Raw genomic sequence first — 27856 nt, 5'->3', positions numbered from 1 at the left:
ACTCCAAAAGACCTGAGAAGACTTTAAGTTTACACCTCAGGTTGATCCTTGGCACAGAGTAGCCTATAAGGATTAAAAATTTTTAAATAATAACAATAATTGAAAACAATAAAAACAGCAAACCTTGGGGATCGGGGAGAATCTGATTTCCAGAGTTACCACATTATTACATTCAGATATCCAGTGTTCAACAAAAAATCACAAGGCATACAAATAAATAGGAGAGTATGACCCATTCAAAGGAAGAAACTAAATCAATAAAAACTGTCCCTGAAGAAGACCTGATGGCAGGTATACTAGATAAATACTTTAAAACAACTGTCTTAAAAATGCTAAAAGAATTTAGGAAGATGTGGAGAAAGCCAAGACAGCAATGTATGAATAAAATGGAAATATAACTAAAGAGAGGAAACCTAAGAAGGATCTAGAAAGAAGACTGAGAGCTGAAAACTACAATAACTGAAATGAAAAATTAACTAGAGGAATACAAAAACATTTGAGCAGGCAGAATAGAGAATCAGCAAGCTTGAAGATAGGACAATGGAAATTATGGAGCCTGTGAAACAGAAACAAAAAAGGTCAAAGAAGAGTGAACAGAGCCCAAGGGACATGCAGGAAACCATCAAGTGGACCAGCATACACATTGTGGGAGTCCCAGAGGGAAAAGAGAGAGAGAAAGGGAAAGACATAATGGCTAAAATCTCTACAAATTTGATCGAAGACATGAATATAAACATCCAAGAAGCTCAACAAACTCCAGGTAAGATGAATTCAGACACCCACACTGAGACACACTATAATTAGAATTTCAAAAACAAAGGCAGAATCTTGGAAGCAGCAAGAGAGAAGTGAATCAACTAGAGAAAGCCCGCACGCAGCAATGAAGACCCAACGCAGCCAAAAATAATAAATAAATAAAAATAAATTTACTAAAAAAAAAAAACAAGGAAGATCTCAAATCAACAACTTAACTTTACAACTTAAGGAGCTAGAAAAAGAAGAATAAACTAAACCCAAAGCTAGCAGAAGGAAGGAAATGATAAAGATGAGAGCAGAGATAAATAGAGAATAGAAAAACTAGAGAAAAATCAATGGAACCAAAAGTTGGTTCTTTGAAAAGATCAACAAAATTGACAAACCTTTAGCTAGATGGACTAAGAGGCACAGGCAAGAAAGGAAAAAATAGACAAGTTGGGCTTCATGAAAATTGTAAAATTTTGTGAATCAAAAGACATACGTGGGGCTTCCCTGGTGGCGCAGTGGTTGAGAGTCCGCCTGCCGATGCAGGGGACACGGGTTCGTGTCCCGGTCTGGGAAGATCCCACATGCCGTGGAGCGGCTAGGCCTGTGAGCCATGGCTGCTGAGCCTGCGCGTCCAGAGCCTGTGCTCCGCAATGGGAGAGGCCACAACAGTGAGAGGCCCACATACCGCAAAAAAAAAAAAGACATACATATAAATATAATAAAAAGACAGCATACAGAATGGGAGAAAGTATTTGCAAATCATATATCAGATAAGGGTTTACTATCCAGAATATATAAAGAACTCCTAAAACTCAGCAACAACAAAAAACCTGATTAAAAAATGTACAAAGGACTTGAATAGGCATTTCTTCAAAGAAGATGTACAAATGGCCAATAAGCATATGAAAAGATACTCTATCACAATCATTAGGGAAACGTAAATCAATACTACAATAAGGTACCACCTCACACCCATAAGGATGCCTACTATCAAAAAAATAGAAAACAGCAACTATTGCTGAGGATAGAACCTTTATGCCCTGTTGGTGGGAATATAAAATGGTAAGTCACTGTGGAAAACAGTATGGTGGATTAAATTATAGTGTTATATCAATGTTAAATTTTCTGATTTTGATCATTATACTTTGACTATATAAGACATATTAGTTTTCAGTTGCCGCATAACAAATTATCACAAATTTAATGGCTAAAAAACACCCATTTATTATCTCACAGTTCTGGAGTTCAGAAGTCCAGGTGGGCTTAGCTGGGTTCTTTGCTTAGGGTCTAACATGGCTGAAATTAAGTGTGCCAGACTGGCCTCTTATCAAGAGGCTCTGGGAAGAATCACTGGGCTGTTGAGTTGTTGGCAGGATCAAGTTCCTTGTGGTTGTAGGACTGAGGTCCCCGTTTTCTTTCTGGCTGCTGACCATTCTCAGCTCCTAGGGCCTGCTCCCAGGTCCTTTCCACATGGCCTTCTCCATCCTTAGGCCAGCAATAATACATTGAATTTTTTTGGTGTTTTGATTCTCTGACTTCCTCTGCTTTTAAGCGGCTAGTGTGATTACATTAAGTAATCACCCAGACAACATCTCTTTTGCTATGTAATGTAATTACGGGTGTGATATCAGTTCACACATTTCAGTCACACTCCAAGGGGCAGGGATTAGGCAAGGGTTAGGGTCATGGAGCTCGTGTTAGAATTTTGCAAACCCGATAAGAGAATGTCTTTTTTCTTGAGTACTACACACAGAAGTATTTAGGGATAAAGGGAGGAATGAAAACAATTTAGCCTCAAATGGTCCAGAAAAATATTATATATAGAGAGAGGAAAAGGAGGGAGGGAGAGAGGGCACACGGGCATGATAAAGCAAATGGAACAAAATGCAAATGATTGGAGTTCCTTGTTTTATTATTAAAACTTTTCTATAGGTTTTAAATGATATCAAAAATTGACCCAAAAAAAAAAATCAGGAAACAAAAGTCCAGTCCTTGTGTAGTGGTTAAAAATCTGGACTTCATTTAAAGCTGAAGTTTCTTGCCTCTCCCACCTCAACCTGCTTTAGGTCTAGAATCCGGAATCTTGTGATAGGAAGAAAGAAGTTCTCCTCCTACCTCCCAGCTTGTTCCAGGATTTCTGCTGCATCCTGGCTGGGAATGGTGGTGTGTAGGTGGGGAGGAGAGGTACAAGAATTACATCCATGTAATCTGATACCAGTTACATGTAGCTGGGATAATTGAAAGCTGATTCTCCAAGTGTGTTTGTGGGTTCTGCACTCCCCCAAACCCCCGTTACTGGAGATCTCTCACTGCAGTGGGTAATGTCTGCTTTGGCAGTCTGCCCCATATGGGCTCCTTAGGGGAGCATCACCAATAGGCAGACAGGGGCAGCCCCTTTAAGTGGCTCTGGGCCTCTTCTCTTTCCCTCCAGGGCTCACATCTGGACCATGGAAAACACTTATATATCCTTTGCTCTGACAAGCCCTGTGAATGTAGGCTCTTCCCAACATGGCCACCACCAAGGAACCATCGGTCAGTTTATGCCTTTAGTCTTTTCCAGGCCTGGATTCCTGAGCAGCCCCACAGCTCCAGGAAATACAGGTCAGGATGTCATTCCCATTAGGCTTAAGGTCAGAGGAAAGTAGCCCAGTCCACCCCACCCCTCCCCATGGGAGTGTGGAAGGTTCACAGTACACTTGACAGCTCTTTCCAAAGCATCTCTAATATCCACCTTCCTGACCTCCTCACTCCCAGTGCTTTGACTCCCTCTTAGTGGCAAGTGCTTGGGTTACAGCCCAGTGTTTCAGCCACTCTTTCCAAGTTGGCTTCGGTGGTCTAGCTTTGGAATGGGGGAGAGTTGGCGCCTATTTTGGGGGGGCCTTCAGCCGAAACAGGCAGACAGAATCACACTGTAATATCCTGTTGCATATGTTTATTGCTATTCCTGATTTATTGATTTTAGATATTATCTATTGATTCCTACTGTGGAGGATGAAGATATGGCCCTCTTACATCACCCCAGGCCCCCACTTCTCTTCCCTCCATCCTCTCAGAACAGGTATATCATACTTTTTTGGTTAATTCAATGTAAATTATTTGCCTAATTATGATTATGTATTATTTACTTCTAATCAAAGTGACATATTATGATGATGTTTCCTTTGTTGTAGGATTCCCCCCCCTCCAGGAATTGAAATTTTTTCTTATTTTTTTACTTTGCTAGCTTTCTGTACTATCACCAATTCTTCTCAAACTCTCCATGGAATTATATAACTCCTTTGAAGAGTCTTTTCCACATCATCAAACATCCTGTGACCTATCCATTTCACTTTTTTTTCTGGAAACTTCTGTCACTGGGTCTTCCATTCCTCTGCTCTATCTAAACTAGTTATACTTTAGGCCTGCTGCACAGCTGTGGGCTTAGACTTTCCTTCATCTCCTATTTCCTGGATCTATTGCTTCTTTTAGGTTTATGTCTTCATTTTGTTGGAGCACATCCTTCAGTAACTTCCTAAGAAAGGGTTCATGGGAGGAAATTTTTTAAAGACTCTATATCTGAAAATGCCCTTATTCTGCTCTCACAATTGATAATGTGGTTTGGGTATAGAACTCCAGGTTGGAAATGTTTTTCCTCAGCATTTTGAAAGCATTGATTTTAGGTTTTACAGGTGCTGTTGAGCAGTCTAAATACCTTTTTATTCCTAAATCTTTGAACGCAGCCTGTTTTTCCACTCTGAAAAGCTTTAAGGCCTATTCCAGTGTTTTGAAGTACTTAGTGCTTAATGATACGGATTTTTTTTCATCTTTTGTTCTGCATATCTGGTGCTTCCCTTCCATGTGGAAACACAGTTTCCATTTTGGGGAAACATTCTTGTATTATTTCTTCCTTTATATTTTCTCTTTTCTTTCTTCCAAAAAAGTCCTATTAGTTAGATATTAGACTTCTTAAATTAAGCCTCTGGCTTTGTTTTATTTTTTTCTCCTATTTCCTGCTTCTGTCTTTTTTGTTCTACTTTCCTGGAGTTTTCCTCCATTTTATTTTCTAACAATTCTATTTAAGTTAAAACATTTTTTTCTATCATATTTTAAACTAAGAGCCCTTATTGCTCTTTTCATGGATAACTATCATGACTTTTCTCTGTGGGAATGTTCTAGTTTTGAGGGGAGGGGGTTGACATTTTGTTTTGCTTCCTGCAGTATCTCTAGTTCCTTCAATCCTTTTCCCTACTTGTTAGCAGTTTGTCTTAAATAAATATCTTTAGGTTCATTCACATTTAAGAGTAAAGCCTTAAAAACTGGCTGGAAGCTCTGTGTGCATGGCTGGGACTCAAGGGGTAGGTTACATTGTAGGGTGACCAGCTGTGAACCTGGATGTTTCATTGAAGAGCCCGGCAAGGTCTGGATCCGTAGGTCTTTTGGGGAGGAGGCTTGGGGAGGGGCAATTCCATTTCTCCAAAGAAAACTTCCAGTCTCCTGCTTGGCTGTACCCCAAGCTGGTGTTCTCGGAGCCGGGTAACGCAGCTTCTGGTCTGTAGACTGTCTCCATCTGTTTGCATCACAGCTCTTCTTCATCTTTCACTCACCCCACCATCCCAGGGCCCGGAACCTTTCTGGTTAAGTTTTTCTGTAGACCAACCTCTCTCTCCTCCTTGGGGGAGGGTGGTGGTATTTTCTGGCTTCCCGGAATAGGTGAGCGGACCTGGCCTTGAACCGGTCTCTCCTTACCCACCACCTTCTGCTGCACCTGGTGCCTCCAGGTACTGGCTCTTTTGGGGATTCTGGGGTCAAGTTCACTTCTTTGTCCTTATTACCCACTCTGCTGGCATTTGGTGTCCAGCTCTGTTCTTCTCTTTTATCTCCTTTCCTTCATCTAAAAATGTATTAACATTTCTAGTACAATGTTTCTCTTGGGCTTACGCTTCTTTTTATTAGTATCCCTTTGCCCTCATTTTAGAGACGTTTGAAGATGAATAAGTGTTCAATCTACCACAGATTAATAATGTATTATATTTTTATTAGTAGTAAATATGTGGATACGTACACACACATGAACATATAAATACATTTGAATGATCCAAAGGTGAATAGTGAAATAATCTCCCTTTCACCTTGTCCTTCAGTCCCTCCACAGAGGTGCCCGCAGTTACCAGTGGCTTGTATGTCTTTCCAAACAAAGGCTATACACCCTTTCACATCGATGCGTAAAAAGCCTGTAAGTAGGGATTAATGGATTTTACTTTAAATCAAGAAAGCAATTTCTTCGCATAGCCCTGCAGAATATTCATATTTTCAGTAAAGGGCAGTGCTTAACCCAAGGACATGCATCTCTTCTAGTCGGATTTCAGGTTCCACTGCAGGTGGCAGACAGCGTTAGGGGGCTTTCCAGGTGCCCCGTGTAGTTAGCTACCTGCACCAAGGCCAGCTGTGGGTGTTGCTGCGGGCCACATGCATGGGACAGTTGTTGGTGGCCCTCTCCCACTTCTCGTGTGGCTTTCTTTATCATCCCTGTCCTCTCTCCTTCTATTTTGTCCTCCGTATTTCTTCCTGTTTTCACCCTTTCCCCTCCAGATCCGTTTAGCTGAGTCATGCTCCCATGGGTGAGCCGTGGGGCTAAGGGATGCACCCTAATTCGGTGCCTCTGTGGGTTTAAAATAAATTGGCACCCTAATGGGTGTGCTCATCGCGCCCCTGGGGGGAGGTTTCATTAGGAGATGCACCCAGAGGCCTCCCTGGGGCTTTCAGATGGGCTGCTTGACCTGACAGTCCAGAGCTGTGATGTCGCTGTGACTCTTCGTCCCTGCAACAGGGCCTGCTGCTGCCAAACCAGCCTTGATCTCAAAACTGGAGCGGAGAGCTGCACCCTGGACCAAGGACCCGAACGGGCCAAAGTGGGGGAAAGGCCGTCCTCCAGGTGGGTCTTGACCTGCTGGGTTCTGAAGGGTTGTCCGGGGGCCCAGGCAGCCCTGGCAAGTCACACAGTGCTAGTTCCGCCATCCTCCTGCTGGACCTGTTGTGCACCAGGCCCTGTATTGGTAGAAAAACGTGAATAAGAAACTAACTGTGCCTTCACAGTGTAGAAGAATCTGAGAAACTGGGACGGTTTGGGAAAAATAAGGAGCTTTGATGAGCAGAAGTGAAACGGGGAGACTGGTAGAGCTGATGGGGGTGGTGCGTGGTGGACACTGGCCATGAGGAGCCCCGTGACCCACGGCTGGGAGCCTCTGCTGCCTTCTCCCCGCTCCTCTGGTGTTTAGTGACAACACTGTTGGTCTGTGAGAGTTAGCAATTCGTGTATCTCTGTCAGTAACTTACTGGCTAATAGCTACTGCGTATACTTCTATGCCTCCCTTGTTTCCAAGACTCATAAGAAGACTTTGGGATGTTTAACCTCATTTCTTTGTGGTGCCTCGAAAGAGGATTAAAACCATCCAATAGCATCTGTGGCCAAGGTGCTAAGTAAGCTTATTAGCATCTGATGTCACGTGATCTCAGGGTAGATATGTGGATAGGGAGGGGGAGGCTGGCTAAAGAACCCACAGGGATTAGCAGACAACTCTTGGGGAGACAGACTGGCTTTCAGAGAAACTAGTGGGAAAGGGTTTAAATAGAAGCCACTACTGATTTCTAGAAAGGTGGATGACATTCATCCTCTCTGCTTTGCATAAGGGGTACTTATTGAATTGGGGTGTCTTAGCTGATAGGAGGCTGCAGAGTTCTGGGCAGCAAAACCGAGCACAGTTTGACTTGCTCCAAAGGGAAGAAGACGATGGTGGCCATTAGCGAGGCACACACACAGGCCTCGGCTGTAGAATCTGCACTGCTCCCAGCTCCTGCCATGGAGACGTGCACCTCCTACCGCAATCCCAGCCTTTGTGAAGTAGAAGCAGACGGACGGAGGAAAATCAAGAGGACTTACAGACCCCGCTCAATCCAGAGGTCGTGGTTTGGGCAGTTCCCATGGTTAGTAATTGACCCCAAAGAGACCAAGCTCTTCTGCTCAGCTTGCAAAGAAAGACCTAGTCTCCACGACAGATCATCCCGGTTAGTCCGAGGTTACACGGGTCCTTTTAAAGTGGAGACTTTAAAGTACCATGAAGTCAGCAAAGCACACAAGCTCTGTGTCAACACCCTGGAAGTCAAGGAAGACACCCCGCAGGCCGCCCTCGTCCCCGAGATCTCCAGTGACCTGATGGCCGACATGGAGCACTTTTTCAATGCCGCCTATTCCATCGCGTACCACTCGAGGCCCCTGAACGACTTTGAGAAGATCCTGCAACTCCTCCAAAGCACTGGGACCGTGATTTTGGGCAAGTACCGAAATCGCACCGCCTGCACTCAGTTCATCAGATACATCTCCGAGACTCTGAAGAAGGAGATCCTTGAGGATGTCCGGAACTCCCCGTGTGTGAGCGTGTTGCTGGACAGCGCCACAGACACCTCCGACCAGTCCTGTGTGGGCATTTACATCCGCTACTTCAAGGGGATGGAGGTGAAGGAGTCTTACATCACTCTGGCCCCACTCTACAGCGAGACGGTGGATGGATACTTTGAGACCATCATCTCTGCCCTGGACGAACTGGACATCCCCTTCCGGAAGCCTGGCTGGGTAGTGGGCCTGGGAACCGATGGCTCAACCATGCTGAGCTGCAGAGGAGGTCTGGTGGAGAAGCTCCAGGAGATCGTCCCCCAGCTGCTGCCGGTGCATTGTGTGGCCCACCGGCTACACCTGGCCGTGGTTGATGCCTGTGGAGGCATCGACCTGGTCAAGAAGTGTGACCGGCACATCCGAACCGTCTTCAAGTTCTATCAGTCCTCGAACAAAAGGCTGAATGAGCTGCAGGAAGGCGCGGCCCCGCTGGAGCAGGAAATCATCCGCCTGAAGGACCTGAACGCTGTCAGGTGGGTGGCCAGCAAGAGGCGCACGCTGAGTGCGCTCATCGTGAGCTGGCCCGCCCTGGCCAGGCACCTGCAGAGCGTGGCGGAAGCAGGTGGCCAGGTCGGGCACAGGGCCAAGGGCGTGCTGAAGCTGATGAAGGGCTTCCATTTCGTCAAGTTCTGCCACTTCCTCTTGGACTTCCTGAGCATCTACAGGCCTTTGTCCGAAGTGTGCCAGAAGGAGATCGTGCTGATTACGGAGGTGAACTCCACGCTGGGCCGGGCCTATGTAGCACTGGAGACCCTCCGTCACCAGGCAGGACCCAAAGAGGAAGAGTTCAATGCCGGCTTCAGGGATGGGCGGCTCCACGGCATCTTCTTGGACAGAATGGAGATGGCAGAACAGCGGTTCCAGGCGGACAGGGAGAGAATGATCCTGACTGGGATTGAATACCTCCAGCAAAGGTTTGACGTGGACCGTCCCCCTCAGCTCAAGAACATGGAGGTGTTTGACGCCATGGCCTGGCCAAGTGGGATGGAACTGGCCGGTTTTGGGAATGATGATATTCTTGCCCTGGCCAGATATTTTGAACTCTCACTGCCCCCAGGATACAGCGAGGAAGCACTGCTGGAGGAGTGGCTGGGCCTGAAAGCCATCGCCAAGAACTTGCCATTCTCCATGCTGTGCAGGAACGCCCTGGCCCAGGACTGCCGCTTCCCCTTGCTCAGCAGGCTCGTGGCAGTGGTGGTCTGTGTGCCCGTCTCCACCTCCTGCTGTGAGCGCGGATTCAGTGCCATGAACCGGATCAGGACCGATGAGAGGACCAAGCTGTCCAACGAGGTGATCAACATGCTCATGATGACAGCGGTGAATGGTGTGGCTGTCACAGAGTACAACCCCCAGCCCGCCATCCAGCACTGGTACCTGACCTCCTCGGGTCGGCGTTTCAGCCACGTCTACACCTGTGCCCAAGTGCCACCCCGCTCCCACACAAGTAAGTATGCGTGGCAGAGTTCCTGGACATGGGGAAGCAAAGGAAGAGAATCTTAGCTTCCCAACCCCATGCTGAGCCCACAGCCTGGTAGAGTCTGCCCAAGTCAGCTGTCACAGTGGGCTTGCCCTAAGGTGTCACGTGCCCTACCATTTGCTAGACCAGTGGGTGCTCAAGACGGGACACCTGCCCTCCAGGAGATTATGATCCAGCTAGCAGGCAGGACGCCCACCCTGCAGGGCACAGGGCATAGAGCTAAGAGCAGGACTTTCCAGAGCAAGGCTGCCCAGGTTCAAATGCTCGTCCTGCCGTTGACTAGCACGTGACCTGGGGCAGCTTAATCTCTCTGTGCTATGGTTTTTCATCTGTAAAGCGGATTAATAGACGTGAAGGGCTTGGAACAGCATCTGGCCAGTAGTGCCCACGGCAGTCTTTAAAGGTGCAGACTAGTACCAGAAATCACGCGGGGACTGGGCCAGCGAGGGCAGAGACACCACATCCCCGTGGGGCTGTGCGGACCCTGTTTGCAGAGGGAAGAGGTCGATGCAGGTCACAGGGGCTGTGAGGACGGTGCTGTGCGGAGGAGAAGGTTGGGGGTTTCAGGCAGGGGAGGGGTCCGTGAGGAAAGCCTCCCACCTAGCCTGGAAGGCCAGGTGGGGACTGGGCTTGAGGGGGAGGTGACATTATCCTGGAGGCCAAGTTACTGGAAGTCTTAAGTAAGAAATTTTCCTCTTTTCAAGTAGTCACTGAACACCAAAGAAAACCAGAGCTTCTCCAGGCTGCTCCTGTGTCACTGAACGGTGACAGAGCCATGGTTTTTCTCCCTTGGCGTCTTCCTACAGCGGGTCTCCGTCCTCTTGCTTCTGCTGTCATCTTACCTCAGGGTCTGTGATCAGCAGCAGTGGACTGGCCTCAGGGTTGACAGACGCTCTGTAGGAAGCATGGTGGCCCTGGACCTGCAGCTGGGGGGCGGGTGCAGGGAGGGGGCAGTAGAAGTGGAGAGAAGGAAGGAGGGTGATTCCAACATGGGAGTCCTTCACCCACGCATTTGGTGAGTGAGTTGCTCTCAGTGCCCGATCTGTGAAGGTGAAGGAGAAGACGCCATCAGCTGTGCGCTTCTGCAAGTTGTAATCATAGGGCGATGGGACTAGTACGTCTGAAGCAAACAGAGAACACGGCCAGGTTGTATATGAAAAAGCCTTCTTTCCCAGGCAGTTTCTCAGCCTCAGCACTGCTGCCGTTTAGGGCCAGGTAGTTCTTCGCTGTGGGTGCCTGTCCTGCGCCTGGCCACCCCTGGCCTTTCCCACTACACACACACTGGGTACCAGTAGCACCCTCCCCGTTGCAGCAATCAAAAAGGTCTCCGGACTCTGCCAGATGTCCCCTGGGAGCAAAATTGCCCCCCCGCATGAGCTCCGCTGCCCCAGGGTGAAAGTCAGCAGAGTGGGACTCCATCAGGCCTGCAGAGAGCAGCCCTTGTCCGTCTCCAGTCTGTTCTGCCAGGGGTTCTTCACCAAACATACCTTGGGGCGCAGTTGGTTGTGGGGAGGGGATTATCATCTGATCTGTTTTCTCTGTCTGACTGTACCCTCCCTTTCCTCCCGCACGAGGGGCGGGGCTCAGGAAGGAGAAGATGGGAGCGCTCCGTGTGGAGGAGGCCGTGACCCAGAAGCCGCCCATCCCGTCCTACAGGGAACCCATGGAGGTCCTGACGGACTGCGTCCTAGAGCCGCGCCACGGACTCCTGTGTCCCCACCCCAGCCAAGAGGCCCTGGGCTGTCCTGATAAAGCGCTCCTGTAAGAGCAGGACCCTGAGGGGTTGCCTGGGAGCCCCCTGCTGCCCTGGCCCTCGTGATCATGGTGACAGGCCCTGGGATTCTAGGCTGCCCTAGAGTCTTCGCTTGGTGGGGACTCCCTAAGCACTGGGAAGCGGCAGTGACAAGATAATTCAGCCCACATCCCAGGGAGGCGGGGGTCAGGAGGCGCACAGCCTGCTTACTGAGGCCCCGCCTAGGCTGGGCGCGACCTCCCAGCACTTGAGTATGCAGGAGGGTTCGCGGCTCAAGCTCATTTTAAAGGTGCTTCAGGAGACAATTCCATCATGAAAGATTTCACCCCATGTTTTGGTGGCAGGAGGACTTTTCTGAAGTGGGAGAGACGGTTGGGGGTAGGGGGCTTAAAGGAGCCCTCCAGCCCCTGGGTAGCTGGGGAGCATCCCAGCGGGCTGCCCACAGCCTGAGTGGCGTGGGGTAGACACGTGGTGAGGGGCCTGGGATGAGCAGGTCTAGGGACAGCGGCCTGGCTCTGGGATCTATCCCCCTGGCTCCATGGCAGAAGCAGGGAAGCCTCAACTTCAAATGGGAGACTCGCATCAGAGACTTTCTCTATCTCCTCCCAGGGCCTTCCTTTAGGATGAGGCAAGCAGAACCCCTTGGCACAGAGCAATCAAGAAAGGTTATCCTCCTGCAGCTCCCAGACAGGGGAGGAGTGTTTCCCTGGAGGGGGCCTGGCGTTTTCCACCAGTCGCAGCCCTTGTGTTGTGCTGAGCCCGGGTCTTCTACGGAGCAGAGCGGACAGGACAGGTTTGCACTGGGGGGGCTTGGGATCCTGTCCCAACTCTGCTGCAGGCAGTTGTTCAACCATGATTAATCCCTTCCTCTTTTCTGTGCCTTGGTGTCCCTCTCCATGAAGTGGCAGTAGAGAAGCCAAGTGCCTGCTGGTGCCCCAGCTGCCACAGGACTGATGGATGACAGCGCCTCCAGCTCTGAAAGACGGCCCTCAGGCTGCAGAGTGGACTTGGCTGCCTTCAGCCCTTGTCCTTGTCCCTTGCCACCCAAGTCCTTATTACGGGAAGAGGTGCTCTCTCAACATGCCCTCAGCATAATGGTCTAGTCCACTCTTCCCAAAGTTGCTCTGGGGACCAGCTTGGGAATCACTAGGGGTGTCTGTTTAAATCTGTTTCACCCCAGACCCACCTGATCAGATCCCCGGGACTGTTTCCAGCAAGGCCCTCCAGGAACTTTGTGGGATCACTCAAGCATGAGAACCACCACCCTGGCGGCACAGAAGGGTGTCCCACGCTATTTGGTTCCCGTTGCCCTCCCCCCATCAGCCCATCTCCTCTTCCACCCGGAAGTAAAGCACTTTTCCTTCCAGGGCAGCTGCTTTGGGCAGGTTCCTAGGCTGCTCCTCCGGCTGAGGATGATGTAGTGTCTGGGTCCCGCCTTCCTAACCACAGGTGGGAAACGAGGGCAGGTTAGAGGGAAGGGCTTCTTTGCCTCTGCCTTTCTCTTGTTTTAGATGGGCAGGAAGTAGTGCTGCGTCCTGGCCATGCTGCCTGGCCCTAGGTGGGGTCCCTGCTCTGTGATGCAGGTCCAAGTGGCCTGGCCCTCAAGCAGCCATCTGTCCACTTCCCACTCCTAGAAGGTGCCGAGAGCCCCTGAGATGCTGGTAGCGAGTGTCTCACTGTCTGGCAGAACCCCTGGTTCCCAGTGTCTCTGACTCTCCCTTCCCAGCATCCCACCCTTAGCACTTAGCCTTAGCGCCATTGCTTTCCTGTTTTCTTCAGCTTCGAGTCAGGAATTCCGTTTTCGCTTTCTGCCGTTTCACCTGTGGCACTGTCTCCCTGACAGCCCCGTGTTCTGGGGGCTGAGGTGTACCACGGGCCCTTAGAGCTTGAACCCTGGCGGTGTTACTGTCCACATGGCCAAGATGGAGCCCAGGCCTCCCTCCGCCATTCGCATAGGTCACCGTGGGGAGTTCAGGAATCTGCACTAGGCCAGGCACCGCGGGTATGAGTTGGTGGGATGGAAGGGAGGAGGGCCCGTTAAAGTGGGCCCCCCCACCCTATCCATAGCGATTCAGATTGAGGTGACTTTCTCGTAGGCATCCTCCCCATGGCACCTTCTGTCCTTTAAGAATCCTCAGAGCAAGAGGCTAGTCCTGCGAGCAGCGCCGTGCCTGAGTGCCACACGCACGATTCCCTGTGCGAGTCTAGTCGTGGAGGTGGAGGCCAGCTAGGGACGCCCCTGCATCTCCACATCTGTGCCCTGAGGAAGCCTCCGATGCCAGCTCGTGAGAAACTTGGGCCCCTTGGTGTGGGGGGTGGGTGACTGAAAATGCTATTTGTCACAGGGATTTGCACTACCCGCTTTCTCGAGGGGCACAGGCATGCCCTGGGTCCCCTCTGTTCGCTAATGGCAGAGAGGACGCTGACCATTTTGTGCAGGACCCCAGGCTGAAGCTTGGTGAGACCCCTTGCCCAAGCTGACATCTCGTTTTGTTTCAAGAGACTTGCAGCATTTCAGACCCCAGGGCCTGGAGACCCTGTTGTTGGAGAGCTTTCCTATTTTTGCCTCACAAAAAAACAAGCTGAAGGGCATTGGGAATGGAAGGAACAAGCTCTTTGCCTTTGGCCAGAGTCCTAGCCATGCCTCCACCCTCGTTCCCTACCTGTGATCTCCATAGACATGCCCACAGGGCTGACATTCTGAGTGACCAGCATTTTAACTGACAGTTTGAGTTCAATAGCCATAGAGACCAGGTGGGAAGGAGGGGTCCCGACCCCCTGTTCTAGCCAGACACGTTGGAGTGTAATCTACTCCAGACACTTTTCTTCCCTCGAAGCGCAGGTTCAGTTCCTAGGGTGCTAAGTATTTAGCAGGACAGTGTGAAGATGGGCCGTTTCCCTCATCCAAGTGGCTGACGAGGTCACCCCAGGTAATTGGCCCAGGGATGTTCTCTCCTCCTCTGGTTTCAAAGATGTGCAAAACATGGTTTAAAAAACCACGTCTGGGTCTTCCCTGGTGGCGCAGTGGTTGAGAGTCCGCCTGCCGATACAGGGGAGGCGGGTTCGTGCCCCAGTCCGGGAAGATCCCACATGCGGCGGAGCGGCTGGGCCCGTGAGCCATGGCCGCTGAGCCTGCGCGTCCGGAGCCTGTGCTCCGCACTGGGACAGACCACAACAATGAGAGGCCCGCTTACCGCAAAAAAAAAAAACAAAAAACCATGTCTGATTCTCAACCTTTTTCTATTCGAATAAAGCAGAGTTTATTTCGACACATGCCTCAGTCCTGTTAATCCCGTAACCAAAACTAGCAAACTGGGGGAGCTGCTCAAAGCTAATTATCTCTGGCTCAGAGCAAAGCCCGCCCACGCCCCCACCCCGAGTGACGCGCTGAAGCGCCTGCGCGGGTCGGGCTCGCTGAAAGGGCTTTCTTAGGCGGCCGGGTCCTGCTGCGCATACTCGGCGCCCACTGCCTGGGCCGGACCTCCGCGCATCGGAGCATCTGCAATTCTGACTCGCATCCTGGCCTGGGCATCCCGCGCCGGGCCATGACGGCGCACTCCTTCGCCCTCCCGGTCATCATCTTCACCACGTTCTGGGGCCTCATCGGCATCGCCGGACCCTGGTTCGTGCCGAAAGGACCCAACCGCGGGTAAGGATCGCGCGGCCCAGCCTCCCTGTGGACACCTTCGCGGCCGCGCGCTCTCCTTCCCCCGGCGGCTGCGCGGGCGGCGGCGGCGACTGCGGCGGCCCGCGGTGCAGCGAGCATTGTCCAGGCGCGCGCACGGCGCCCCACTCCTCTCGGGTCTGTGCTGGGCCGCGTTCAGCAGGGAACAGGCAGGCGGTCGGGGCCAAAGGGCAGAGATGCTCGTGCTTTAGAAAGGTGGAGACAGTTACGGGTCACCCTCCAACCTGTAAAGGTAAAGGCTGTGGCTAGACACTGATGCAGTTTGTCCACTCCTGCCCAGCTGTGACCTTGAGCGTCTATCACACCTTCAAGCCTCATTTCTTCTTAGGTAATTGGGGGTGATGATGATATCTGCCTTTTAAGATTGCTGTGAGGATTACACAAAATAATGTATATAAGACTCTTAGTGCATGGCACATATTGTATTGAATAATTTTTAGCCAGTATCATTTTTTTTTTTTTTTTGTGGTATGCGGGCCTCTCACCGCTGTGGCCTCTCCCGTTGCGGAGCACAGGCTCCGGACGCGCAGGCTCAGAGGCCATGGCTCACGGGCCCAGCTGCTCCGCGGCATGCGGGATCTTCCAGGACCGGGGCACGAACCCGTGTTCCCTGCATCGGCAGGCGGACTCTCAACCACTGTGCCACCAGGGAAGCCCAGTATCATTATTTTTTGAAGGTCCCCTAGCAGGTTTCTCTACCTCTTGCACCATTTACCAGTTTCTGCTTCATACCATCTTCAGCTGTAAAGCACTCTCTCCCCTTGATTACAAGTTCCTCGAGGTGGAAGATTGTCCTGTTCACCACTGTAGACGCCATTGCCCAGTACAGGACTGGCCCACGGCGCTTGGTAATGTTGAAAGAATGGATCAAATGCTAATTGCTCTGGCACCAACTTAAAGTACTTTAGATCAGAGGTCCTAGGGCCTGGTTTGGGTTAGATTTAGCTTTGGCTGGAGGCTGCATTTGGGTGTTGCCTCTGTTCTTAAAAATCTGCAGGGCTAGGGACTTCCCTGGTGGTCCAGTGGTTAGTACTCCAGGCTTCCATTGCAGGGGGCACGGGTTCGATCCCTGGTTGGGGGACTAAGATCCTGCATGCCGCGCGGAGTGGCAAAAAAAAGGACCTGCAGGGCTGAGGTCCCATGGCCTCACTTTGTAAACCATTTTAGTGCCTCGCCTCCCTTGCAGACCTTGGTGAGTTCTTCCTTCTGAAGTTTTCCTCCTGCATTTAAAGCCTCTGTCTCCAGCATTTGAGCAGATTCAAGGTAGCCAGTTGCTATTGTCATTATAACTGCCCATTGTGCCTCAGAGATGGCTCACGGTCTCCTTGCCTCCTGCCCTGTCTTCTGGTCTCCTGTCTTCCTTCCCTTTGCCCGATGAACTTTGGATTCCAGAGGCCACTCCATGGTGGGTGGCTGCAAGTGCAGCTCTGTGCAGTGTCTTTTCCCAACATGTTTGCATTAAGATGGAGAAACAGTGGGATTGAGAAGGCAGATAGGTGAAGGGAAAGATGCATAATGTAACTTGGATGTGATCAAGGTTGGCGTCCCCAAGAGGTGACACTTGGCGTTTTTATTTTCCATCTAGTAATTCTTACCCTGAGTAGAACTCAGCCTCCCTGTGTTCAGGTGGCATCAGACGGGAAAGGGGCTGGCACTAGGAGCTCTTTCTCTGGCCTCGGCCAGGCCTCCTGGGGGCAATGCTTCCATCCGTCCTGACCTGACGTCCTCTTCCATTGCAGAGTGACCATCACCATGCTGGTGGCCACCGCTGTCTGCTGTTACCTCTTGTAAGTACTGCTCTCCCAGCTCGAAGTCAGCTGGGGCCTTTGTGCCCCCTTCTTTCCTCCTTTCCCAGCCCTGCTCTCCCCTCTGTCCTGGTACTGGCACATTCAGCTCTTGAAAGGCTGAGGCTGTAAAGCACAGAAGAGGAGGCAGTTGGAGAGGCAAAGAGAGCGATGGGCTGGAAGTCATGAACTCTGGGTTCTGGTTCTGAATGTAGCACCTGGACAAGCTCTGTCATGTTCATAGGCTACAGTTTTCTCATCCACAAAATGAGTGAGTTGGGCCAGCTCAGTGCCTTTTGTACCTGATGGGACATCAGAATCACCTGGAGAGATTGTAAAAACACAGCTTTTAGGGCTCCACCCTGGACCCACTAAATCACAGTTCTCATGATCTGCACTTGGGAATCCTTATTTTTAATGCCCCTGGGTGATTGTGATGCAGCCAGTTTAGAACCACTGGATGAGCAGTAGTCTTTAAACTTGGAAAAGGTCCCTGGGATATAGAAAACGTTCCAAGAGATGCGAGTGCCTGGACAGTGTGAGGGAATCAATTTCCAGGTCCTTCACGTCTAGAGGTTCTCTTTCTAAAACTGCCGTTCATGGTAGCCCCTCCCCTTTTACAAAAAAGGCACTCCGCTATCCCTCCCCAATCCTCCTATGTTAGGTTGCTCCGTGTTAAATCACCCTGGCTGCCAAACTGAGGAATAAATCCAAGCTCTGGTTTTGAGGGAGGCCTCTCTCATGCTCAGTTAAGCCGGTATGGCTTCCCTTTGTGCCCCTGGAGGCCGTCTTACCTCTTCGCTAATCCCAGGGTCCAGCCCCAGCGCAGGGATCTTATAAATCTACAAAACATCAGATCAAACCAAACCTAAACCCAAACCCACACGCCCCAGACTGAGCCCCCGTGCCGGCCGCAGTGTGGGTGGCTCCATGAGACCCTTCCCTCCAGAACCCAGACCCTGCTGCTGGGTCGGTCATGTGATCAAAGGCGTGGTGTGAGGTGTGCACGGCAGAGTTCCTTGTGTCTGGGCTCACCCTCACTGTGCTGTCCCTGGCAGCTGGCTCATCGCCATCCTGGCTCAGCTGAACCCCCTGTTCGGGCCCCAGCTGAAGAATGAGACCATCTGGTATGTGCACTTCCTGTGGGAGTGACCACTGCCGCCTCCTCGGCCCCAGGTACTGCTGGGCGGACGGGCAGGGGTGGGGAAGGGCCCGGGGCGGGGGGAGGACAAGGTCAGGCAGGGTTGTAAGACTTTGCGTGTGGATTCAGGCATTCATTTATTAAGAAAAAAAAAAAGAATGCTGAGCGCCTGCTCCCTTCCTGCCCAGTGGTGCGCTGGGCGGCAGGGACGGGCGGAAGACTTGGGGTCCTGCGGGGGAGCATGTGGGCCCAGCCTTGTTTGCGGGTTTGCAGGCCCCAGAGGAGGTGGCCGGCTGCAGAATCTGTTCTGAGTGAGGGGAGGGTGGGGGCAGGGAGCGGTCTGAGGTGAGCTGGGTGACGGGCACAGGCTTTCCAGGGCGGGGCTGGGGGAGAAGGGTCTCCACAGCGAGGCCGTGACTTGTTCTGTGATGTGCTTTTCAGGTGCCCCAGCTCTCTGGATGACCTTGGCTCCGCTGTCCCTGATGACCCTTTTGTCACCCCTACAACTGTGTCCCAGTCCCTCCGTGCTCCCTCCCCCAAGGCCTGCCTGGTTCTGGAAAGTACCACGCTCCCCAGCCAGTCTGGGCCTCAGGAAGCCCCGAGCTCAGAGCCAGGCCGGAGCAGATGTCCAGCCCTCAAGTTCCCACTGCCCGCTCCCGAGTAGGTCCAGGCCAGGAGCTGACAAGGGTGGGGCTGCGCCTTTTACCCAGTGGGGCAGCCAGAGAAGGCTGCTTGTCCTGGGGAGGAGGCCGTTCAGCCCAGGATGCTCTGAGCTCAGGTGGGCCGGGCCGGGGAGGAAGCCCTGGGGGAAGAGGCAGAGCCCTGCCACCGTCCTCCTGTGTGACCCCAGGAAGCGTCTGCCTGTGTTGGCCTCCTCACCTGTGAGATGGAGGGGCTCGGTCAGGTGTGGCAAAGGCCTTTCTTGGAGTTCTCCTTTAATTTTTGACACGTTTCGATGTGAAATTTCTGGAATTGTTGACGAAGTAGAAAAACAGTCCCACAAAACATCACGATCCAAAGCGTCACAGTAATTTGGATCAAGGTTGGAACAGGTATGTTTAGCGTCCTTTACAGTCACGAAGTCACTTACGTTGGCTTGCTCAGGAAGTGGGATCTCCTCAGAATATCCTCTTCCCCCTTCCTCCCCACCTGGATCACCTCCCTCCCTTCCCAGAGGCGCAGCCTGAGCACAGCAGGAGCTGAAGAAACTGGAGGCAGCTCCTGCTGAGGCCGGGCCCAGGTTCTGGCGGTGGTGAGGGTGGATCTCGGAGCCCCTCACAGCAGCACGTAGGTCACCTGGAGCGAGGGAGGGCGCAGAGGGACAGGTGTGGGCGAGGTGTGGGCTGGGCTCTGCTGAGATGCTGCCGGGCCGGGGAGCCCCTGGCCTGGTAACGCCTGGAGAGTTGGGGTGGAGACTTCAGACACTTGCCCGCAGTCCCGGAGCTAATTGGAGCCCCCCCCCCTCTGCTGCGCCACGTTGCCTCCCTGGGGAAGAAGCCAGTCTCTTGTATTTATTGATGGTTGAGTTGATTGGCATTCTGTTTAGTAGGCATCGTTTTTGGAGCGGTGGTAGAACGTGGTATGTCTCACCTGGATTTCTTGGTTCTGGGCTTGGCCTGTTGCTCAGATCGGGGCCTCCCTTGAACATCCCACCCACCCCCTTTCCAACTCCCTTCCTGTGCTGACCTCTGTGGTCCCCCTGGAGTGGGGCTGTTGAGTCTCGATTGGCGGCTAGAAGCATGACCCGTGTCTAGTGACTAATGAGTGGTGAGGAAATTCCTGTTTGGTGGCAAAGTCCTGGCCAAGTTTGCTGGCTGCCGCTCCCCTGCCCACCTGATTCCCATTCCCTCGGTGGGTGGATTGGGGGCCCAGGAAAGGGACTGGCAGCTGCTTGGAGCTGCACCTCTGGGATGTGGACACTGAAACTACATTTTCCTGAGACCTGAACGAGAATCCTGCTGTCCTGGATTTTGCCCAGAACCAGGCCGGGCAGGAAGAGGAAGACGGAGGACTCGTTCAAGTGGAACTTTGCCCCACCACCCATCTGTGCCCCAGATTACAGAGTGCATGGGTCCCGGGGCTCTGCAATAAAGCCGGTCCCCAACATTCCACAGAGCGTGGCCTGCATGTTCCTAATACCCCTACATACCCGGGTGCTTGGCCTGGGCGGGGATCAGCTTCCTGCCTGGGGCAGGGGGATGGAGTAAGCCGAGGGGAGAGCTCCTGGGGCTGGAAGGTGCTTGGAGGAGAGACCCTGAGCCCTGAGGAGTGCATCCAGAGAGAATGCAGAGCCACAGAAGGATGAAGCAGGGGTGTGACGTGACCCAACTTGGTTTCCAGGATGATCTCTACAGGGTGCATAATGGGCCTCAGATGAGATTGGTGGTGAGAATGGGGACGAGTGGGCGAATGGAAGGTCTAGTTAGGAGCTGAAGGGGGCCAGCGCCTTGACCGTGGGGGGAGGGGGGAGGCGGGGTGGACCCTGTGGTGAACAGTGGGCAAATGCGGTGCCCAGTACCTGGCAGCTGGAACCTCTCAGTGACAGGCCACAGAGGGCACGTGATGACCTGGGGTTTCCTGTGTGTCCTGGTGAGCTGGTTGTGTCCGGGGTATCTCCATGGAGACGCCCAGCTAGTGGTAGGATACGTGGGTTTGGTCTTCAGGAGGAAGATGTGGCCTGAAGACGTGCAGTGTATGTCTGTCCCTGAGTTCTCATGGAACCACTCGTGGCGACCTCTGTTCCCCGGGTCCTGGGGCGCGCCCCCTGCTCTCTGGGCAGCTTCTGCAACTCAGGGCTGGCACACCCCCTCCCAGCACACTATCTTGCCGTCCTCCCTTTCTGCCTGTGCAGCCGTTCAGGGAGGGGGAGCTTGGGACGCCCTCCCAGGATCCGTGCCCACCCGCTTTGCGTGGATGGCGCTGATCTCAAAGCTCTCACCCCACTCCGAGGGGGACTGCAGGGTGAGCAGGTCTTGTCAGAAATGAACACAACCAGACATTAGTTACAGAGGGGAGATCAGGTTTTATTCCGAAACGACTGACAGTAGGGAAATGTGAGCTCCGTGGGGTCCGTGCCCCTGCAGGGTGACTGGGCACTTTAACAGGAGAACGAGAGCGGAGGGGAGGGGTGAGCGGGGCCAAGTAGAGCCAGGAGAGTGAAAAGCCACAAAGGATGGGTTGGCATAAGTGTGAGTAGGCCACAGAGACTGGGGGACAGAGGCCCGAGCCTTCCTGATTTCATCTCAGAGGGAGGGTCCTCGGGAGCCACTCCTGGGTTGCAGGAGGTACATCTGCATCCCAGAGGGACAGAGGAAAGATTCACGGTCGTGAATGCTCTCAGAAAGGGTAGGGGGGCTAGGCGCCAGAGGCCTATGGTCAGGTATTGGCTAGAACAAACAGTAAATTCTTCTGACAGCCCAGAGCTTGGTCAGACAGGAACTGGATGGGGCCAGGTCGTCCCTGGGTTACGGCCTTAGGCGGTCCGAAGCCAGGCCTGGCTGGACAAGTCTCTTAGTGCCTGGTGTGGACGGACTCGTTTGTTTCAGGCAAGAAGTATCTCCCACCCCCCTTCCCCTGCCAAGTGGGAGGCACATCAGTAAATGTCAGCCTCTGACATAGATGATCAGAGCAACTACAAGTAGCACAAGATCCCTGAAGATGGGTAGTGGCTGGGGGTGGGATACCCCTGCACCAACCCTAGTGGCAGAGCGGGAAGCAGCCTGGGAGGCCCTCCTGGGACTGACCGGACAAGCCTGTGGAGAAGACAAGGCAGGTGAGGTTAGCTCAGCTGCACGTACAGAAGGTGGCCGACAGAGGGCAGTGCCGCCCAAGGGACGGAGACCTCCAGACCAGGTTGTGCTGCCACTGGGAGTGCAACGCCCTGCACTGATGTGAGAGGTTGTGGCCTTAGAGCGTGGCCCTTATTGGGAACAGGGATGATTTTCCAGGTGGTACCAGAGCCTGGATGAAACCTCCTTGAAGGATGTGTAATGACAACAGCAAGGTGCCAGGTATTGCTCGGGGAATCCAAAGGGCAAGAACTAAGGAGCCTTTTGCCAACTGGATGCTGCTCTGAGGCCAAGCTTCCCAGCAATCGTCCGCGACTTTTTCCCACCTCAGCAACCTGAGATCTGGTACATTCCAGCCTATAATAGGGACACCCGTCAGCCCAGATTCTCAATGGAGAGGAAAAGTTCCATACAGAAATGGCTGTTACTGCAGACCACAGGGTCACCCCTCCCTGATAAAGCACCTAAAGCAGGGCCCTTGATGAGGGCCTTTGGGTTGCTTTGTACAGAAGTCGGTTCGTTGATAACATTGGAAATGCGAGGAGCAGAGAAATAAAGTGGGGTTGGCCATGTGCTGGACGTGACGTCTGTTTAAAAACCTTGGGGTTTCCAGGAATGAAGTCACTTGGCAGCCACCACAGTTTTACTTGACTTGGACCCAGAAGGGTGAGGGCAGGTGACCAAAGTCTATGCTAATTCAGCCCACACTCCGTGTAACGAACCTGCGTAAGAATCACTCGGAACAAACAAACCCATAGAATGCTGGGACCAAAGCTACGCACGTCTGTTAGGACAGGCGTTCCCTACCTTGGCACTGCTGACAGTTAGGGCTGGATAATTCTCTGTTGGGGGCCATTGGGGGCGGGGCTGTCCTGTGCATTGTAGGGTGTTGAGCAGAACCCCTGACCTCTGCCCAGTGGATGCCAGCAGAACCGCTGTCCCTGCCCTTGGCTCTGACAGTCACACGTCTGCAGCCATTTTGAAATGTTCTCTGGGGGTCCAAGTCCCTCTCCCCCACCCCTACGTTGGGAATCACTACTCTAGAATCTCAACCCCTCAAGTGATTGATAAAAATTTAATCAGTTTATCAACCCAGACAGGAGGTTGGGGAACCTTGAGGGAAGCTGGTATCCTGAATACCAGGGTTCCCCGTGAGCCATTCCCAGCAGGACCTGGAGCTTCTGACCTGGAGACCATGCCCTGGGGAGAAGGAAGCACCGAAGCTTTAGAGGATTATTGGGTGCCTGAGCGGACTCTAATCCCAGCACCATGTGGTCCAGCAGAGGCCAGATGGCGGGGGCGGGGGGCGGGGGGCTCGGCCGGGGGTGGGGGGCGGTGGGAGCATCGCGCAAGCCCAGTAGAACTTTGGCTAACCCTGCAGGCATCTGCCCGGAAAGGGGCTGGGACAGATATTCTCAGAAACCCGCAGAAGCCCCACCTCAGCTTCCTAACCACAGGATTAAGGGCCGGGATTGTAGCATGGCTTCCCCCCTGCTGCAAAGGTCCGTCTTTCTTCCCCTGACAAAGCCCGGCAGACATTAGGGAGATGATTCTCTGCGCCCACCCACTGTCCGTCTCCTAAGCAGGAATACGGGAGGCGGGAAGGGTTACTGCAGAGGCTGCAGCCTTGATCCGTCGTGATCCTGGGTGCAACGGCCGTGCCCTTGGTCTGCAGCAATTGATTTGGCAAACATATTTTTCTCTTTTTTCTTTCTGCCCAGCCTTCCAGGAGCTGTTGACCGAACAGCCTCAGCTCAGCTTCAAGGTCGAGATAGAGAATCGAGACCTGGGCTCCCTGGGTTCAAAGTCCAGCTCCTCCCGATTATTAGTTGAGTGAAAGTTCGTCTTTCTGAGCCTCAGTTTTATAATAGCACCAGTGCCTGCTTCGTAGAGGTTTTGACTGTGAGCTGAGGGAACGGATTAAAGTGCCTGCCTCGTCACAAAAATGCCATCAGTAAATCACACGACTTTTATGTAGTAACTCTTTACTTCGATGACCCCCTTCGTTCTGCCAGGATCTCAGCTTCCTTCATCTTTTCTTGTTCCCACCATGGACACCACACTGATCCACCCTGTGGAAAAGGAAGTGGCAAGCCCCCTGGGTACTTCGACGTGTGCGATAGGACCTGGGAAGTAAGCACCATGAAAAATACCTGGGGCCTGTGTATGCATCTGTGTTTCTGTGCTTCACGTCAAATGTCCTTCATGTAATCTATAAACGTAGTGTCCTCTTGTTGAAAACAATGCTTTGGGGGAGTGAGGGGAGAAGAGAGAATGGGTACTAGACTAGATCTGCTGAATTCTGAAGTTCTCAGGGAAAATAAACATGTAAGAAATAACCATGGGGACTTCCCTGGCGGTCCAGTCGTTAGGACTCCAAGCTTTCACTGCCGAGGGCCTAGGTTCGATCTCTGGTTGGGGAACAAAGATCCCGCAAGACTCGCTGCACGGCCGAAAAAAAAAGAAGAAGAAAGGAAGAAAAAGAAAGAAAGAAAGAGGAAATTTCTGAAAAAAGCAGAGTATTTACAGGGACATTAGCCCTCCCAGATGTTTAAAAGTATTATATAGTCACAATATGAAAGGCTACAGAAATGAAGACAGTGGTGCTGGGACATGAATAGACACATCAATGGAAGAAAACGAGTCCAGAAATAAATTGATAAACATGGCAAAGCTAATCCGTGAGGAAAAGATGAATAAAGGCAATGAACAGTGTCGAGACTCTCTCCCTCCCGGCAACAAAATAAATGCCAGCTGGATCAGAGATTTAACAAATGTAAATGAAACTATAAATGTACCAGAAGAAAACACAGGGGAGTTAAAAAGAAATTATCTTGGGGCTCGCGCCTGCGCGGTCTGCGCCAACCCGCGGGCTGCTCGGAGGGACGGAGGGACGCGCCCGCTGGGAATCCTCGGGACCAGCGTGTGGGGAGGTTCCCTCGCGCCCAGCCGTGAAGGAGGGATTACCATCCCAAAGAGCTCATTTTTTTTTTCTTGAGGTGTTCGGAGTTAGTCCCACACCACAGATTTTCACTGTTTATTTTTATTTAGAAGCCAGCCTGTTCTCCTGATCAACTGTTAGCATAATTGCTAACCCTTAGAGTCTACGCTGAATGATTTACGGTGATGAGAGTGGAGGAAAGGGTGAAAATTATGGTGCGAGCAAGGCGACCATGTACACTAATGTGATTAACAAGTATGTTAAAGTTTGCATTTTGTTTGCTTGTTGTTTGAGTCGAAGATACTGTGACAGATTGGACCCCTGAATTTTTAATCATATAAACTGAATAGGATACATGCACTTTGGAGTCGGGTAAAATCTTCAATCCAGACCCTCCAACTTGCTGCATAACTGTGACTTTGGGTCACAGTTAAATAACTGCTCTGAACCTGTTCCTCCTTTGCTTAAAAAAAGAAAGAAAAAGAAAAGAAATTATCTGGTAATGGGGAAGATCTAACTAAGAGGGGGAAACAAGAAATCCAGCAGTGATGAAGATAAAGTTTGATAAATTTAAATTAAAATTTAGATTTTCTGCAAGGCAAAAAGAAAAAAAATAAATAAAAAAGATAAATGACAAACGGGAAACAATTTACAACTCATGACAGACACAGAGGTCATCAACAAGATAAAAAGGACAGAGTAGGTAAATAGAAAAGGAGTCAAGCAGACGGATCACCAAAGAAGCGGTAGAAATGACTTTTGAGCATGAAAAGATGCTTCTCATCATTTATAATCAAGGAAACCAAATTGAAACAACAATGTAGCCCCATCAGTACCTATTATATTAGCAAAGATCAAAACTGATAATAGACTAGACACGTATATTAGTAGCCATAGTCAATGTCCCCTGCATCTCCCCATGCTCTGAGTACTCCCACGCATACCAGCCAACTTCCCACTGCCAGCAGTCTTCCTGTCCTGTGCCGAAGGCTGGAAGTGCTGTCAGGAAATTATTGCCATCAGCACACTCCTCAACCAATGACTGATGGGACTTGTATGTACACGCTCCCAGGGTGTCTCCAGCTCCAGGCGCCCATAGAGCAGATGGCTTGCGCTTCTGCCTTCACCATGAGAAATGCATGCCCTGGGCAGCCTACCCAGCGAAGAAACATGGGGAACAGACTAATCCCAAAATGACCTGGAGCCAAGTCTGGCCAAACCTCAGCAGAAGCAGAGTCAAATGAGCAAAAAAATAAATGCTTGTTGTTCCAAGTCAGGGTTTTCAGGTGTTTATTATGCAGGATTATGGTGACATAGCTGACTGATGCAGTGTTATGACAGATAGATCTAGCCCAGGGTGATATACATGTTATGTTTCTACTCCCTTGTTGATGACACTTGCATTACTCCAGGTCTTCCCGTTATAAACAATCAGCATCCCTAGATGTGTCTGTGCAAATGTGCTGGAACTTCCTTAGGATGTATGTCTCCATGTAAAGAGCGGAGTTCTGGGTGATGTTTACTTTCAACATCACAAGATATTGCCCAATGGCCCTCCAAAGAGATTGTTTACACTCCTACTAACATTATATGAACTCCTGGACTTCATCTGTTATTCAGCCTTTTTTATTTTTTCAATCAGATAATGTGTGTGAAATGGTATCTTGTTTTAACTTGCATTTCCCTAATAATCACTGGTGAGCCTGACTCTCTTTTCATGTTTGTTGACCATTTGGGTTTCCAATTCTCTAATGTGCCTGTTCATATTGATTGCTTTTCTATTATCTTTTTTGGGGGGGTATTTTTCCTATTGATTTATATAATTTCTTTATGTATTTTAGCTACAAGTCCGCCTAATCCTAGAGAATCTAGTGCCAGGAAGAGAGAGGGAAGAAGACGGTGTGTTTGGAGGGGATGGTGGTGAGATAAAAAACAGCCCCATCTTTTCTACTGCTCTTTGAAACCATCGTTAAAAAAATGAAAAGCTAACCACAAATTAAGAAAAAATATTTGCAACGCACATATTTGTCAAAGGACTTGTATCCTGAATATATAAAGGGCTGAACAAAATATAAGTATATAAAGAATATAAAGAATTCAACAATAAGACAAACCCAGTTTTTAAAAGTGGGCAAATAATTTGAACCCACACTTCACAACAGTTTTCTCATTTTATTATTTGTATCTCCCAGTTTTGCAATCAAGTCATCCTTGGTTCTAGAGTGCCTCTGGGTTAACACTGCAAAAGGACCAGCTGAGCCCATTTTATACGGACCCTCATGCGACAGTACAACTGTGAAATCATCTGTGGCTCCCTCCATCTCTTACTTTAACTCTCAGTGTGACTGAGTCTCGTTTCCTCATCTGTATAATGGAGAAACCAATACCTCCATCTCTGAGGCATGGAGAGAATCAAATAAGATTAAAAATCACTTTGATAAAGGGCAAAGATATATACTCTTATTGCAGGGGTCCTAGTTTTAGCTCGAGCTGGAGGACTGCACCAGCCTGGAGTTGATGGGCCCAGAGCGGGGTCGCTGGAAGGAGATGGAAAGAACCGAGATCAGCCCTGGGAAAGTGAGCAGGGAGGACTGCCCAAGGCCCGGTGGTGCCCAAGCTTAGGCCCTTGGATTTGTCTGACTCTGGCGGTGGAAAGAAGCTCAAGGTAGCCTATGAAACAAGAGTTGGGTACTTTGGTGTCCAGGTGGGACCAAGTGAGGAGAGGCATTCTCCGCTCAGCCCAGGAAACGCGGCCTTTTTGGCCCCGAGATAATTCAGTTTGGGGAGTTGGCAGAGCACCTCAATGGAGGCGCGCACGGACGACCCCTGGTTGTCGGCGAGGCCTCCGCGGTGTCACCGGGAATTTGCCCCAGGAGATACCCTGGGTGGGTATCATGAAATGCTGGGTGAGCTCTCAAGGCGGGAAGAGACTCCGACACACGGATCACTAGCATTACCGTGGTCCCTTCCGTCCGCACGTGCGCACAAACCCCGGGCTGCGCTCGGGCGGTCGGGCTGCACTCAGGCTGTCAGACTGCTGCGGTGCAGAGCCGGGGATGGAAGGGGCCTTACGAATCCGCCAGTGGAGGAGGAAGACTAGGCCACCGTCGGCCCGGA

General features: G+C 51.3%; 2 protein-coding genes and 1 long non-coding RNA gene across 17 annotated transcripts in view; 2 read left to right on the top strand and 1 right to left on the bottom strand.

Annotated features, from left to right (window-relative positions):
* ZNF862 (zinc finger protein 862) overlaps positions 1 to 14669 on the top strand; it is a 32930-nt gene extending 18261 nt beyond the window's left edge. For 12 of the 15 annotated variants that reach the window (XM_049714572.1, XM_049714570.1, XM_033412666.2 and 9 more), the window contains 4 exons: positions 6551 to 6655; positions 7500 to 9614; positions 11222 to 11408; positions 12303 to 14669. In XM_049714572.1, the coding sequence (XP_049570529.1) occupies positions 6551 to 6655; positions 7500 to 9614; positions 11222 to 11408; positions 12303 to 12354 (2459 nt within the window). In that variant the 3' untranslated portion in view covers positions 12355 to 14669. Of the gene's footprint in view, positions 1 to 6550; positions 6656 to 7499; positions 9615 to 11221; positions 11414 to 12009 lie in introns of those variants that run through there. The other 3 variants (XR_007479096.1, XM_049714571.1, XM_049714573.1) reach the window with 3 other exon arrangements.
* A 133-nt stretch (positions 14670 to 14802) lies between these two features.
* On the top strand, positions 14803 to 20119 carry ATP6V0E2 (ATPase H+ transporting V0 subunit e2). Its single transcript, XM_004283660.4, has 4 exons — positions 14803 to 15049; positions 16825 to 16872; positions 17928 to 18045; positions 18452 to 20119. The coding sequence occupies exons 1-3, from the start codon at positions 14946 to 14948 to the stop codon at positions 18019 to 18021; spliced, it is 246 nt and encodes an 81-aa protein (XP_004283708.1). The 5' UTR covers positions 14803 to 14945; the 3' UTR covers positions 18022 to 18045; positions 18452 to 20119.
* A 6777-nt stretch (positions 20120 to 26896) lies between these two features.
* On the bottom strand, positions 26897 to 27758 carry LOC117198086 (uncharacterized). Its single transcript, XR_004479024.2, has 2 exons — positions 27697 to 27758; positions 26897 to 27134 (listed from the first exon to the last, which is right to left on the bottom strand). It is a non-coding gene; the product is annotated as an uncharacterized LOC117198086 (long non-coding RNA).
* Positions 27759 to 27856: the final 98 nt, after the last annotated feature.

This window comes from Orcinus orca, chromosome 9, assembly GCF_937001465.1.
Source record: "Orcinus orca chromosome 9, mOrcOrc1.1, whole genome shotgun sequence".
Lineage (NCBI taxonomy): Eukaryota > Metazoa > Chordata > Mammalia > Artiodactyla > Delphinidae > Orcinus > Orcinus orca.
The sequence above is the reverse complement of the archived record's forward strand: the minus strand, read 5'-3'. Positions and strand labels throughout refer to the sequence as shown.

Coding starts and splice junctions, on each gene's coding strand:
- ATP6V0E2 (XM_004283660.4), top strand. CDS start 14,946: ATGACGGCGCACTCCTTCGCCCTCCCGGTCATCATCTTCACCACGTTC. Junction 15,050..16,824: donor CCGAAAGGACCCAACCGCGG/GTAAGGATCGCG, acceptor CTTCCATTGCAG/AGTGACCATCACCATGCTGG. Junction 16,873..17,927: donor GCTGTCTGCTGTTACCTCTT/GTAAGTACTGCT, acceptor TGTCCCTGGCAG/CTGGCTCATCGCCATCCTGG.